Source organism: Pelodiscus sinensis, chromosome 30, assembly GCF_049634645.1.
Source record: "Pelodiscus sinensis isolate JC-2024 chromosome 30, ASM4963464v1, whole genome shotgun sequence".
In the NCBI taxonomy this organism is placed as follows: domain Eukaryota; kingdom Metazoa; phylum Chordata; order Testudines; family Trionychidae; genus Pelodiscus; species Pelodiscus sinensis.
In genome coordinates, this window is record NC_134740.1 from 4,305,126 (window position 1) to 4,319,684 (window position 14,559).

The following is a 14,559-nucleotide window of genomic DNA, read 5'->3' on the forward strand; positions in this document are numbered from 1 at the left end:
GGCTCCCTGGGAGATACCGGTCGGACACATTCGGAGCCCCCTTTGCATAATGACTCATCCCCTGCCCTGCTGGGCCCTGCTGCAGCCAGCAGCCAGTGGAGGTCACTCACAACCCACTGCCCAGCATAGCAACCAGCAAGGTACCCCCCACTACGTCACAGCATCCCACCCCAAATTCCCCGCAGTTGGCTAGGCTGCTGGAGAGCCCCGGGGAAGTAGGGGTCGGGATTGCGTGCTTGGCCGCTGTTCGCTGTCACCCTGCTCCCTAGCCGCTTCGCAGTGGCAGGAACTGCTGTCTTTACCGCTTCGCTCGCTGGGGCTTCCCTCCGAATTATCGTGTTCCCACTGCGCCTGTGCGGCGGAGATTGGTGAATGGGACCTTGTGTAGCACGTTCTTTCGCCTCTTCCTTCCCTGGCTCCCCCGCCCTCGCGGTGTCACCATTGAGAAATGACGAGCCTGCCTCCAGAAGGGAGATCCCCGCAACTTTGAGTGGGTGGGCGAGTGGAGAGCCGCGGGTGCCGGCTCCAGCCGGCCGGCTTGGGACCGCGTGTGGGTGTGTTCGCCCCTTGTCTTTGAATCAGGGGCTGTAGCGGTTTCCCACCCTCGCGGCAGGTGTTGCTGCGGGGTAAAGGCAATCAGCGCTTGTGACGACGCCACGGTGAGGGGCGACGAGGTTCATATGAGGACACAGTAACATTAAGACGCAGGCTGTTGCATTTTCGGAATGTGGCAGCCAATGGGTGCGGAGACAATCGTGGTGCCAGGGAACTGGAGAATGTGAGCCCACCAAAGAGCAGGGCTCTCCGGTGAAACGGAGCTGTGAGCTCGGGACCTTGGTCAATGTCTCCTTTGCCCAACCCCCTCCCCTCATTTTCCGACGCCCACGGGCGGATCTGGGGAGCATGCAGGAGAACGGGGACAGGGTTGTGCCGGGGGGAGGCTCTGGGGGTCCGCGGGCGCACAGGGAGTGGGACACGTACAGGCACAAGGGTGTTAAAGGGAGCACTAGCAGGTCTGTGCATGGCAAGGGACACACGGAACGGAACACGCGTGGCAGGGGCAGTGGGAACGGGGATCCTTCCGCAGCGAGACTAACTTCAGGGCCTGGGACTGGGACCGGAACTAGCTCACTGGTGTCAGGCACTAGCGGTATCAGGAGCCCTCAGTGTTTCACCCGGGAAGGGGGTTTCTTTAAAAACACCGCTCTCCGACCGCACCGGCTCTTTCAACACAAAAAGAGGAAAGTTTCTGTCCCCGCGTTGTTCTCTGCACTGTTGAGAAACCGCTTCCCCTTTTCGTGTCAGTCCCCGCGTTGCTCTGTGTCACTGTGTCTCTGGCGCAGTAATAGGTGCCGGTGTCCGCAGCTGTCAGCGAGCGGAGCTGCAGCGAGAACTGGTTCTTGGCGGTGTCTTGTGCGATGGTCACTCGGCTCTGCAGCGCGCTGGCGTAGTTAGTGTGCCAGCTGCTCGGTCTGTAGTAAATGCGCCCCACCCATTCCAGCCCCTTCCCTGCGGGCTGTCGGATCCAGTACCACTCAATATTGGCGTTGGAAACCGAGTCTCCGGAGATGGTGCAAGTGACTGTCAGAGACTCCCCGGGCTTCGCCGCTCCCGGGCCCGTTTCCTTCAGTGTCACTTGGGAGAGGACCCCTGGGAGGGAAATACGGGAATAGCTGAGTGAGCCAGGCCCTGTCTCCCGGGAACACGAAAATTAAAAACTCTGGAACCGCAGCTAAGGGAATGAGGCACCCGACTGCCACTGAATTGCATTTGGATCCGGACACCTAATTCCCTTAGGCTGCCTCGAACAGCTCCTCCTCTACAGCAAGGATCCCTCCTGGCCCCCAATAGCCACGTACCTAAAGGGGCCTCCAGCATAAAGAGGAAAATCAGCAGCAGGTTCATCTTCAGAGAGGCCTCAAACTGCGCCCAGCAGGCAGGCCCGGGCAGGTGTGTGTCTGGGGGGAGACTGAGAGTCCTCCAACCAGGGACTTGTATTTAAACAGAGAACCCCGGGTAGGGATTTGCATGAGGGTTTCCCCGTGTGAATATAACAGGTGACAGGGGCTGAGCTGCACCTAGACGCGGATGTCTCCCTGGGACGCTGTGCCCTTCACGGAATGAGCAGATCAGCTAAGTGTGAAACCGCCGAAGCAATTTAGACGCCCGAACTCAGTTTAAACCAACATCATTTAGCCATTGAACCGGCTCAACGGCCTTTGAAATTCTCAGCCCAACGTAAGTGCAGGTCGGAGCCTTCTTTCGCATGAAGGAATAGTTGGAGAAGGGAAATTACGCCCCTTCTTCTGTGGTACGAGCTGGGATTTCAAGAAAGCCCCACGGATATAGGAACCCAAAGGCCATTCAAATTTAGTAGGATTTGGACATTTAACTCCCTTACAGCGCCTCTGAAACCCTGCTAGGCAGTGACTCTCACGGACTGCACTGCGCAGGCGCAGAGACATTGCTGGCATGATTCCAATCCGTTGAGTTCAATGGGCGTCTCTGGGCTGACAGGAATGTGCGTCTCTCGATCACGTGACTTAGTGACATCACATCAGCTGCCTTCGGAAGACAGTGATGCTCTGAGACTGGCCCTTCGCCCCCTTCGGACGTTCGCACCCATCGGATTCTCTGCCAGCGACCCTTGGGAGAAAGGACCCGGGCTCACAATCTGGATCATACCTGCCGGGGAATGTTTACTTTGGGCAATTATCTGCAGGTGCCATTTCCGAGCATAAGTTACATTTCTGATTATTGGTGTCACAGAAACTCTTGTTACTTCTCAGGCGCCCTTCTGGTTTTCAAAGGGAAACTGACCGGTACGTTGGCTACTGAGAAAACTTGAGAAAAGGGCCCAGAGCCCGCTAGCAGCTGGTCTCTGTGGTACAGTGATTATCACGTTCGCCTAACAAGTGAAAGGTCTTGGTGCAAAACGAAGTGAAAACAAAGTTGCTTTCCGTTTCCTTCCTGCAACGCCCGTTTGACTTCCAGTCCCAACACATTTCTGGAATAACCCTTAACTCCGGTGCTTTCTTCCTCATTGTTGTTTCCTTTCATGGGACTGTCAGGACGGGACTAACCTGCATGTGGAGGGCCGGTTACAGATGCTGATTTGAGAGCGTGGCTGCCGGCCACTTGAGCTCGTCCAGCCCACCCTAACCCCTTTTCTTAGTCCTGATCCTTCTAGGCTATGTTTACACTATCGGCTTCTTGCATACATCCACACTGCCATGATTTGTCCTTTTCATATGTGTTCATTTTTTTTAAATTGTATCCTTTGGTATATATGGCTGTGACTATTTTCTTCCACTATTTGATCTGAGGAAGTGGGTCTGGCCCACGAAAGCTCATCATCTAATAAACCATCTTGTTAGTCTTTAAAGTGCTACATAGTCCTGTATTTTGTTTTGGTTAAAATCAGCCGCTTTTCCGGAAAAACTTGCCAGCTGTCTACACTGGCCGCTTGAATTTCCGCAAAAGCACTGACTTCCTACTGTAAGAAATCAGTGCTTCTTGCGGAAATACTATGCTGCTCCCTTTCAGGCAAAAGTCCTTTTGCGCAAAACTTTTACGTAAAAGGGCCAGCGTAGACAGCTCAGATTTGTTTTCCGCAAAAAAAGCCCTGATCGCAAAAACGGCGATCGGGGCTTTTTTGTGGAAAAGTGCATCTAGATTGGCACGGACGCTTTTCCACAAAAAGTGCTTTTGCAGAAAAGTGTCCATGCCAGTCTAGATGCACTTTTCTGAAAATGCTTTTAAAAGGAAACTTTTCCATTAAAAGCATTTCCGGAAAATCATGCCAGTCTAGATGTAGACTCAGCTGTCTACACTGGCCCTTTTGCGCAAAAGTTTTGTGCAAAAGGGACTTTTGCCTGAACGGAGCAGCAAAGTATTTTTGCAAAAAGCTTCTTACGTACGAAGTCAGTGCTTTTGTGGAAATTCAAGTGGCTAGTGTAGACAGCTGGCAAGTTTTTCGGGAAAAGCAGCTGATTTTCCAGAAAAACTGGCCCGTCTAGACACAGCCGTCTTGCACAGGAGCTCTTGCGCAAGAGGGCAATGTAGACCCTCAGAAGGGATTTTTTGAACAGGTGTAAGCCCTCTTGGGCAAGAAGCCCTCTCTTATCATGCTGTACAGTAAATCTTGCACAAGAGCAGGTGGGCAGTGTGGAGGCGCTGCAGGTGCTTGCGGAAGAACAGCTGTTCTTGGGGAAGAACCGGCCAGTGTAGACATAGCCGTGGTGAGGCCCTGATACCACCTTCAGACAGCCCTGCCCGCATCACTTCCCACTGCCAATAAATGCCCCAGAAGCAAAATTCAGTCCCTGCAGGGCAGCCCGCTCCCACACCCAGAATGCTCCGCTCGGGTGTATCTGCATATGTGCTCACGCGGCTCCGCCCCTCCGGATGTGCCCAGTCCCTGGCTGCCTGCGCTCCACACTCTCCTGTGTCTAGGCAGTCCCGGCACTTCAGCTGCTAAGAGCCCAGCAAACACCCCCAACCAGTCCTCATCCAGGAGCTGCGAGGGGAAGGGAAGTGGGGGAGCTGCAGGGCAGGGGACCTTGGGCCACAGCATATGGGTGTGACGTAGTGGGGGTACTTGCTGGGCTGTGGTGACCTCTGCTGTCTGGAGCAAGACCCAGCAGGGAAAACCTCATTATGCAAAGGTGACTCAAAAACCTGTCTGACCTGCGGCCCCCTATGGGGAGAAACAAAGGGAGGTGGAATGCTGCCCTGGCTGTGGGCAGGGCTGGAAGAGGGGGAGTTAGTCCCTGGCTGGAAGGCAGGGAAGAAGGAGCTGGGGGGGGGAGGCTGGGACTCCCCTATCTCAAGGGGGGCACTGAGGCCTCTTAGCCCCAGTTCCTGTAACCAGATTACATCTGTGCTGCGCTGTGCTGGAGGAACAATAAACAACCTCCATTCTACTGGCTGGTGAAGTCTGTTCATGCCATTTCGGGGGCGCAGGAGATGGGAAACCCCTACGCGTCGTCACAATGGGGAAGGGGATGGATGGGACTGGTGCCGGCAGGGACTGTTGTAAATTCCATTCGTGTCACTCAATCCTGGGGCGCTCAGAGTGGGCCGGGCAAAACTCGTTTTTACAAAGCGGCTTCCCAGTGGCTCAGCGCCCAGCGTCTCTCGAAAAGCCGCTTCCCCTTTTGTGCCGGTCCCCGCTGCGCTCTGTGTCACTGTGCGTGTCCCCCTCTCGGACGCAGTAGTAGGTGGCGGTGTCCGCAGCAGTCAGCGAGCGGAGCTGCAGGGAAAACTGGCTCTTGGCGGTGTCTTGTGCGATGGTCACTCGGCCCTGCAGCGCGCTGGCGTAGTTAGTGGACCATCCGCTGGATCTGTAGTAAATGCGCCCCACCCATTCCAGCCCCTTCCCCGCGGGCTGCCGGACCCAGGTCCACGTGACGCTGGTGCTGGAAACCGAGTCTCCCGAGATGGTGCAAGTGAGTGTCAGGGACTCCCCGGGCTTCGCGGCTCCCGGGCCCGTTTCCTTCAGCTGCACTTGGGAGAGAACACCTGGGAGGGAAACACGGAAATGACGCAGTGAGCCAGGCCCTGGGAGCGGGGAGCATGTGAAAACCAGACACCCCCAGACTGCGCCTAAGGGAGTGAGACACCCCAGTGCCACTGAATTGCCTTTGGCATCCAGGCACCTCGTTCCCTTTGGCTTCTTTGAACAGCTTCTTTCCGCAGCCACTTCAGCAAGGGGCCCTTCGGACCCCCAATAGCCACCTACCTGAAAGAGCCTCCAGCAGGAAGAGGAAAATCAGCAGCAGGTTCATCTTCAGTGAAGGTGCAAACTGAGCCCAGCAGGCAGGACCGGGCAGGTCTGTGTCTGGGGAGAGACGGAGGCTCCTAGCACCAGTGGCTGGTATTTGAAGCGGAGCCCCCCTGGGGCGGGATTTGCATGCGGGTTGTGCAGCATCAATATAAAAGGGGACAGGGTGTGAGCGGAGTCTACACGCGGGGAACCCTCCCTGGGACGCGACCTCCCAGCCAGTGAGTCCAGCTCTGCGAAGGGTGAAACCTCCTGAAGTATTTGGACGCACAAACTCACTTGGCAAACATTTAACCCGCTTCAAAGACTTTGAAATTCTCCCCTAAATGTAAGCGCAGGAGGGCGCCGCCTTAGGCATGAAGGACATTTTGCATAGTAAAAATTATACCCCTTCCCCTGAGGCTTTGGCGGGGATTTTAGAAGATCCCGCGGGAATTAATGACCCACATTGGCATCGAAATTCAGTAGGATCCGGGACTTTAACTTTGTCTGATTTTTGTTTTATAAAAATTCCTGTTCACCAGCAGAGCCCCAATGTCTCCATTAGTGCACCCACAGATTTCCAGGGAATTAACAATCCAAAGTCATCATTGCTAGGAAGTTTTGGCCTTCGGTGCTTATCCGATCCACTTCGCTACGGGATCCGCACCCCTCACACTCTGTAACGCCTGCAGCTTCACTGCACCTGTGCGGAAGGCGCAGCTACCCCCATTCCGCGGGCGAACACTGAGGCTGGGGCAGACGGAACGACTTCCTGTCGGTCACAGGGGAATTTCGAGGCAGAACACGGAATCGGCTGTTTCATGCACTAACCATTGGACCGTTCTCCCTCTTCCTGGCCACGGAAGTTCGATAAGAACCGTGAGCTCTGAGCTTGCTGGAAGGGCGTTTGTCAAGGGAAACTGTTTATTTCCATCCCGTATGCAGCTGCCCTTTTCCATCGCTGTGGGGGCAGCCAGGAGCGAGCTGGACGCAGCAAGCTCTGCACTTCGCCCTCGCTCCCGACTCACAGAGAACAAGGAAACACACACTAGGGCCGCGTGAGGGCAGCTGCGTCCCCCAATAGCGCCCCGCCCCCTCTCAACCCTGTACTCCCCAGCCCCCTGTCCTGATTCCCCCACCCACAGCCATGGATAATTTTAAAGCGCTTTTGCAGGGGCACCTTGGCGTAGTTTGCTAAAGAGCCTACCTAGTAAATAAGAGAGCCTGGATGTGATTACCAGTGGTCCCCTTTTGTAGGCCATGAGTGGGGAGCCTAAGAGCTCCCGACCCGGCTCTAGGGTCCTGCCCCCTCCCAGGCTCTAGAGTGCGAGAGGAGGCTCATTTCCCTTCTCAGTCAGGAGCCACATCACAGGAAGGATTTGTGATCTTTTCTGCGTCTCACTTGTGTGCAGCCCTTTCCGGGCCCGCTCCCCCCGCCCCTCACTGTTTTTTATGTGGGTCAGATTTTCCTAACCCCTAAAAAGGTTCCACACTTCCCTTGTAGCGGCCTTTGCTCTTCTCTGTTCATGTTTTCCTGGGGCCCTCTGGGAAACAGCAGAGATCTGCGCTCCGAGCAGTTGCTAGTTCAGACCTGATCACACCCGGACACTAGGGAGCTGGAGCCTGAGGACTATTTTTTTACTCCGCGAGCAGACCCCGTTGCTGCGCCGGCCGCGGGATTCCCTGTGGAAGTGCTGCCCCCGCGCGGCGCAGGGGAGCGATTCTGCCGCTGGAGTTTTTGTATCAGCCGGTCGGGATTCCCCTCGCTGTGTCTCTCGCACAGTAATAGCGGGCGGTGTCCTCGGGCTTCAGGCCGGTCATTTGCAGGTGCAGGAGGCTGCTGGGGTCATCTCTGGAGACGGTGAATCGCCCTTTTACCGAGTCGCTGTAGCATATGCTCGAGCCGTGAATCAGGGCGATCCACTCCAGCCCCTTCTCGGGAGCCTGCCGGACCCAGCCCATCCAGTAGCTGCTGAAGGTGAAGCCGGAGGCTTTGCAGGAGAGGCGCAGAGAGTCTCCGGGCTTCTTCACATCCCCTCCGGACTCCACCAGCTGCACCTGGGACCGGGCGCCTGGGAACACAGACAAGTTATCAATACTGGTATCCACGCGAGGGGAATTTAATATCCTTCTGCCATTATTCAGGAGAAGAAAATACCTTCCCAAGCCGCTGCAACAAAAAATAGAAGGAGCAAAAATTTCATGTTTGCTGGCGCTGGCGGGCAAAGTTCTCCGGGGGCTGCGGATTGTCTCTGCGGGTGCAATCTGGGCACAGGGAGGAATAGATTTAAACAGGACGTTGACTCCCTTATTTGCATACCCGGTGCTTATAAGAGCCCCGCCCTGCTCCTGCCACTGATGTGCTTGACTCGTCCTGGGGCTCCGGGTGCTGGAGTCAGACTGACCCCACCTGAGTGTCTGTGCAGCGCCGTGCACAGGCCGCTGGGATCCTCCCGACACTTTCCTCACCCAGGGGGAATGAAGCCGGCAGTGACTGTGTTTCCTCACGTCGGAATTGAGAGACTGGCTGTTGTCAGGTGTTACGGGAGCCAATGGCCTGGCTCCCAAAGCCCTTCTGGGAGAGCATCGATCTATGTGCGGGCAGGGGGCTCTTCTCTGGGCTAGTCGGTCCCTTTGGAGCAACAGCGCCACCTGCTGATCAACACGCGGCACTTTCACCACAGGAGATTTTACTAGGTACGGGGAGTGATTCCCGTGACTTTTGCTCCTGTCTCTGACCTGGCCGGGGCCGGGGGCCAAAGAGCTGTGGGGCTCTCCCGGGACTGCGCTGCACTTGCTAGAGAGCCCCGCAACTCTGCCCGTGGGCTCTGGAGGCTTCTCCCCTTCAGGGTGCACTGGGCCTGCAGGACTGAGCCCTGCCACTCCCCGCTTGGGCCGAAGCACTCATAGATTGGGAGGTGAGAGGGGGCAAGGACTGGGCCTTCAGCAGGATGTGTGTGTGCTGGAGATTTAGGGAGCCACCACAGACAAGGGCTTCAGTCTGGGGTGGGAGGTGCTGGGACTTCCGGGGGCTCTGCGGGTTACGGCTACAGACTGGAGAGGTGCTGGAAACTCAGGGGATTGCACCGGGTTCGGGGCTTCAGCCTGGGGGAAGCTGGGAATTCAGCATGGAAGGGGCTACCAGGAATCAACATTTCAGGCCCCGTAGCAGGTGCCTGGATTTTGGGCTTCAGCCTGAAAGGGCTGACAACCCCTACCCCTGAGGAACCTTCTTTAGGGTGCCCATGGGTGGGGTGTGTGTGTGGGGGGGGGAACGCAAACCTCTGACTCACCTACACACCCTGACCCCTCTATCACACACAGGCTGCCTAGTCTCCTCCTGGCTGCCTGTCGTTCTGCCTCTGCGCCCTGCCTGAGAGCACCCCCTGTTGGCACCGCCTGCCGCATTCACCTGAATTTACCCTCCTCCCACGTTAGCTGTGCTCCCGGTAACTACATAATTTGGGAACCTGAATCCTAACCACTTCCTCTGGAATTTAGGTTCTGGCTGAGGGTGGTCCCAGAGACAGTGCACCTCAGGGTGAGGGTCATTCCGGCTTCCCCGCCCCCGGGCCGGACGGGACCAGCTGCACCTGGGAGAGGCTACGTAAGAACAGAGAAAGAGACCGAGAAATGAATTATCTTCTCTCTCTCTCTGTAATTCTTCCACCTGGCCCACAGACACTCACAGCCGGGGGCGGCGAGGAGGGCCAGGAAAAGCAGCAGAGGTTCCATTCTGGGTCTCAGGCACTGAGGGAAACTCCCCAGCGGGCAGGGCCGGGCAGGGCTGTGTCTGGACGGAGACCGAGGCCCCAGGAACAAGGGGGTCGGTGTTATAGAGGAAGCCCTGGGGAAGGGATTTGCACGCGGGTCTCACCCAACGAACGTAGACAGGGGCCGGCAGGGGCGGCTCTGGCTCAGAGGGGACGTGTCATCGCTAGGCACAAAGGGGGAATCCAGCCCTGCCCCGGAACCGACATCGCAGTCAGTCTCCCCGCGCAGAGAATTAGCCGCGAGCGGGTCCAGCCCCTTGTGAATCCCACCCTGGAACCCGGGTTGTGGATTGTCTCTGGGGAGAAGCCCAGACTCCTGGGCTTTGCATGTGGCTGACAGGAGGGGCTGCCCGGTTCCCGAGCCAGGGAGGAAGCCGGTGAGCGGGGAAGTGCGGGACTGTGCTTCCCAGCGCAGTAGGTAGGACCCTCCCTACGTCGGACTGTGTCACTGCTGCGCCTTGGGAGAGCGCCTCGCGGTGAGAAAGGAGGAATCCCCGCTGGTGACTCCCGGGCTGCGGTTCGATGGGGAACGGAGCCGTCTCTGCGCGGTGCCCAGCCTGCAGCGAGAGGTGAGGTTGCCAGGGAATTGCGGGTTAAAATACCACGCGGGGTTTTGATTCACACGGAGCTTTTTCTCTCGCCAGTGCCCAGCGCTGCGCGGTCACTGCTGCCCCCAGGCGGCGCACGGGGGATGGTGCAGCCTGGGTTTTGTCATCAGCGCTGCCAGGCTTTGTATCACTGTGCCCCTGGCGCAGTAATAGCGGGCGGTGTCCTCGGGCTTCAGGCCGGTCATTTGCAGATAAGCCGAGTTCACGGAGTTGTCTCGGGAGATGGTGAATCGGCCTTGCACAGCCGAGGAATACCATTGTTTGGATCCGCTTGGCTGACTGACCCGAGCCACCCACTCCAGCCCCTTCCCGGGAGCCTGCCGGACCCAGCTCATCTCATAATCAGTGAAGGTGAAGCCGGAGGCTTTGCAGGTGAGGCGCAGAGAGTCTCCGGGCTTCTTCACATCCCCTCCGGACTCCACCAGCTGCAGCTGGGACCGGGCACCTGGGAACAGAGGCGGGTTACAAATCACTCTCATGCCAGCTGCTGCCCTGCAATGTCCCCCGGCCTCTCCAGAACAGGAAAGGGGAGAAAATACCTGCCACGGCCGCTGCAAGGAAAAGGAGATGGAGCCAAAGCCTCATTGTCCCTGGTGCTGGCGGGGAAAGTTCTCCGGGAGCTGGCTGGTCACTGCCCCAGACCGGGGGTGGTGGATTGTCCGGGTGCAGCCTGAGCAGTGAGCGGGACAGATTTAAACAGGGACCTCTCGCTCTCATTTGCATATCTCCCGCCTTATAAAAGACACAAACTCCCGCGGGTTTTTTACTTGCAATAGGGCCGAGCGGAGGGACTCAGGGTCACTCTGAATTGAAATGCAACCCAAGATCTAAATCAAATATAAATACCTTGGCCCCACCTCCCTCCCATCCCTTCTATGCCCCATGCTCACTCCATCCTCCCTCTCTTGCCCGACCTCACTGACCTTCATCAGACTGGGGCACAGGGTTGGGGTGCAGGCTCTGGTCTTGGATTAAGGGATCTCGAGTGTGAGAGGGGCTCTGAGCTCAGCTTGGGGCAGGCAGTTTGGATGTAGGAGGGGTTCTAGGTGCAGGCTCTGGCACAGCGTTTGGACCCAGGGGTGCTTGGCGCTGGGGGTGCAGGAGGAGGTTCATGACTGGGGTAAGGCATAGGGGATGTGGGCTCCAGCTGGGCACTGCTTACCTCAGGTGGCTCCTGAGTGGTGGTGCAATGGGGCTAAGGCAGGTTCACCCCTGCCCTGGCTCACGCCCTAAAGCAGCCAGCAAACGCCCTCCCAAGTCCTGTTGTGCCCCTTCTCTGCTCTGTGGAGAAAGGATAGAGTGGGAGGGGACACCTTGAAATCAGTGTCCCTTCTCTCCCTCCCCTCTCCCCTGCACACCAAGCAGGAGGTTCCCCAGGGGGAGGGGCAGTTCCAAGGCAAAGGGCAGGAAATGAGCTGCAGTGGGGGGAGGGGCAGCTGAAGTGCTGGCACTTGATAGTCTCTTGGACAAACCTGTTAGGATCCCCTGTCAGAGGCTCCAAGATCTACCAGTAGATCCGGATCTACTGGTTGGTGACCACTGCCCTAATCCCTTCACTGCTCTCCCCTGCAGCCCCTTCTTGTGCCCCTAGTCTCTGCATCCTTCACTGCTAACCCCGGCCTTTCTTCCTGAACCCACTTGGGGAAACTGACTGGGATGCACAAAGCTTTGCTGCTCGTCTGCCACAGGGGCTGTGAGAGGGGAGCGGGGAGCAACATCAGGACTCCCTGTATCCAAGTCACTATCCCTGCCTGGGCTCTGTAGGGCGAGGACATGAAAGCTCCTGATGGTCACAGCCCAGTCCAGGCGGGGAACATAGAATCATAGAACACTAGGACTGGAAGGGACCTCGAGGGGTCATCAAGTCTAGTCCCCTGCCCCCATGGCAGGACCAAATACTGTCTAGACCATCTCTGATAGACATTTATCTAACCTACTGTGACAGGGCAGAGGCGCCCCGCACTCCGGTTCCCCTTGTGGCCGTGTGCTTGTCGGCTCCTGGGGTAGATCCGGGTGCCCCAGAGCCAGTCGCGCTGCGATCGGCGGGCCGAGCAGCCCCAGCGGTCACCAGCCGGCAGTGCACTGGATGCTCCTGGGCAGCTGCCGTGGCGAGGTGCTCAGGACAACCAGGGATTCCGGGTGATGTCACCCAGGGGCGATGTCACCACGCGGCCCCGCCGCCCAGCCATAAGCAGACCTACGCACGGGTGGTGGAGCCCTCCCAGTGAGAAGCGGTGTGGGGATTTAAACCCCCGAGCAGCGCCGGTGGGGGGGGGGGGGGAGGAGCTCAGCGAGAGCCCTCCTGCAATGCAGCGCAGCAGATGGGATCCAAGCTGAGGAGGTAAGCTGCCAGCTCAGACGCAGCGACCCGGCGGGGAGAGGAAGTAGCCCAGGGCAGGCAGAGGGAGCCTGCGGGCTGGCACATTATGGCAGATGCCCCGCCAGCCAGACCGGATGACACAGATGCCCCTTAGGGCCCTGGGCTGGGGTCTGTGAGAGGGGGCAGGCCCAGACCCCCCTCTCCCTGCCACGGGAGGTTAGGCAGCCTCCAACCATGAAGAGGCCCCACGGGCCAACAGTGAAACTAACTGGGATGCCAGAGAGCGATTCACAGGGTGACAGGAGCACGGGACTGGGGGAAAGAGATAGAGTGCCATCGGGGCTCCCTAGGGACTCATTTACACCTACTCTTAAATATCTCCAGAGATGGAGATTCCACAACCTCCCTGGGCAATTCATTCCAGTGTTTGACCACCCTGACAGGTAGGAATTTTTTCCTAATGTCCAACCTAAACCTCCCTTGCTGCAGTTTAAGCCTGAGGATTAAACTTGGGCTGGTGTTTAAGCACCCTTTTAAATATCTGAAAATGGCTATCATGTCCCCTCTCAGTCTTCCCTTTTCTAAACTAAACAAACCCAATTCTTTCAGCCTTCCTTAATAGGTCATGTTCTCTAGACCTTTAATCATTCTTTTTGCTCTTCTCTGGACCCTCTCCAATTTCTCCACATCTTTCTTGAAATGCGGTGCTCAGAACTGGACACAATACTCCAACTGAGGCCTAACCAGCACAGAGTAGAGTGGAAGAATGACTACACATCTCTTGCTCACAACACACCTGTTAATGCATCCCAGAATCATGTTTGCTGCAGGAGCCATCCCAGAAACATGACTTGGGTGCAGGAGCCATAAGATGTATGGGGTGGGGTGGGGTAGGGTGGGTTGTAAGGTGTGACGTAGTGGGGGTAACTTGCTAGGGCTGTGGTGACCTCTTCTGTCTGTAGCAAGACCCAGCAGGGAAAGGGGTGAGTCATTATGCAAAGGGGGCTCCAAACCTGTCTGACCAGCTACCCCCCATGGGGAGAAACAAAGGAAGGTGGAATGCTGCCCCTGGCTGGGGGGCAGGGATGGAAGACAGTGAGTTAGTTTCTGTCTGGGATCATGGAGGAGATGGCCTAGGGAAGAGGGCTGGAATTTAGGGGCAGAGTATCCCCCATCTCAAGGGGAGCAGAGGCATCCTAGGCCTGTCCTGTAACCAGATGACATCTGTGCTGTGCTGTATCCTGGAGAGGCAATAAACTCCCTCTATTCTACTGGCTGGTGGAGTCTGTTCGTGCCATTTCGGGGGTGCAGGAGGCGGGGGAACCCCAACACGTCATCACATAAGGCAGGATTGTGTGTTTGTATGCACATGAGTGTGCACGTGTGCACACCAGCCAACATGTCCTAGGCCCATCCAGAGGCTACCCCTGCACATATGGACCCTTCCAACTATCACATCCCTCAGAATTGCACATCGAGTTCCATATGCCTGTGAAATTGGGATGAATGCAAAAACCATTTAAAACATTTTATACATAAAAATACGAAACACTTGTTTACATGTTATTGACGGTGTCTTGTTTCCTACTAATCCAGAAGGTCTTTCCCCCAGGCAGAGAGGTGCAGAAACTAAGATCAGAACCAGTTGTGCCTCCGCAACCAGGCCAATCCTCCAAACTGTACTTGGCCTTCATTTTTCCCCTAGTCAGAGGCACTGGTGAGGGTGGCGGGATGTGGCAGGAAGGACTGGGGAAAGGAATGTCCCTCCAATAGGTGTTGATGAGAGAGTGGGAAGTGACAATGGGAACTGGGGGCTTCCCCTCAGGGATGCTGCTGATGGGGGATGGTGCAGCAGCAGGGACTGGAAGTCTCCCCCATGGATGCTGATGGGGACGGGGCAGGGGAAATTGGGTCTCCAGTTGTTATGTGAGTTCCAGGCAAGGGGGCTCACCTGAAGCAGGGGACACTCACTGCTTGGGGCATCTATCAGCAGGGGGTGGTGTAATTTTGTGTCTTGTATGAAGACATAAGAACGGCCATAATGGGTCAGACCAAAGGTCCATCTAGCTCAGTATCCTGTCTGCTGACAGT

The 14,559-nt window shown here is 56.8% G+C and overlaps 1 gene segment (V, D, J or C); it reads right to left on the reverse strand.

Annotated features, from left to right (window-relative positions):
• Positions 1-5,122: 5,122 nt before the first annotated feature.
• LOC142821117 (immunoglobulin heavy variable 4-61-like) lies at positions 5,123-5,789 on the reverse strand. The segment is given in 2 exon segments: positions 5,123-5,523; positions 5,744-5,789. Coding segments are annotated over 2 exon segments (447 nt in total).
• Positions 5,790-14,559: the final 8,770 nt, after the last annotated feature.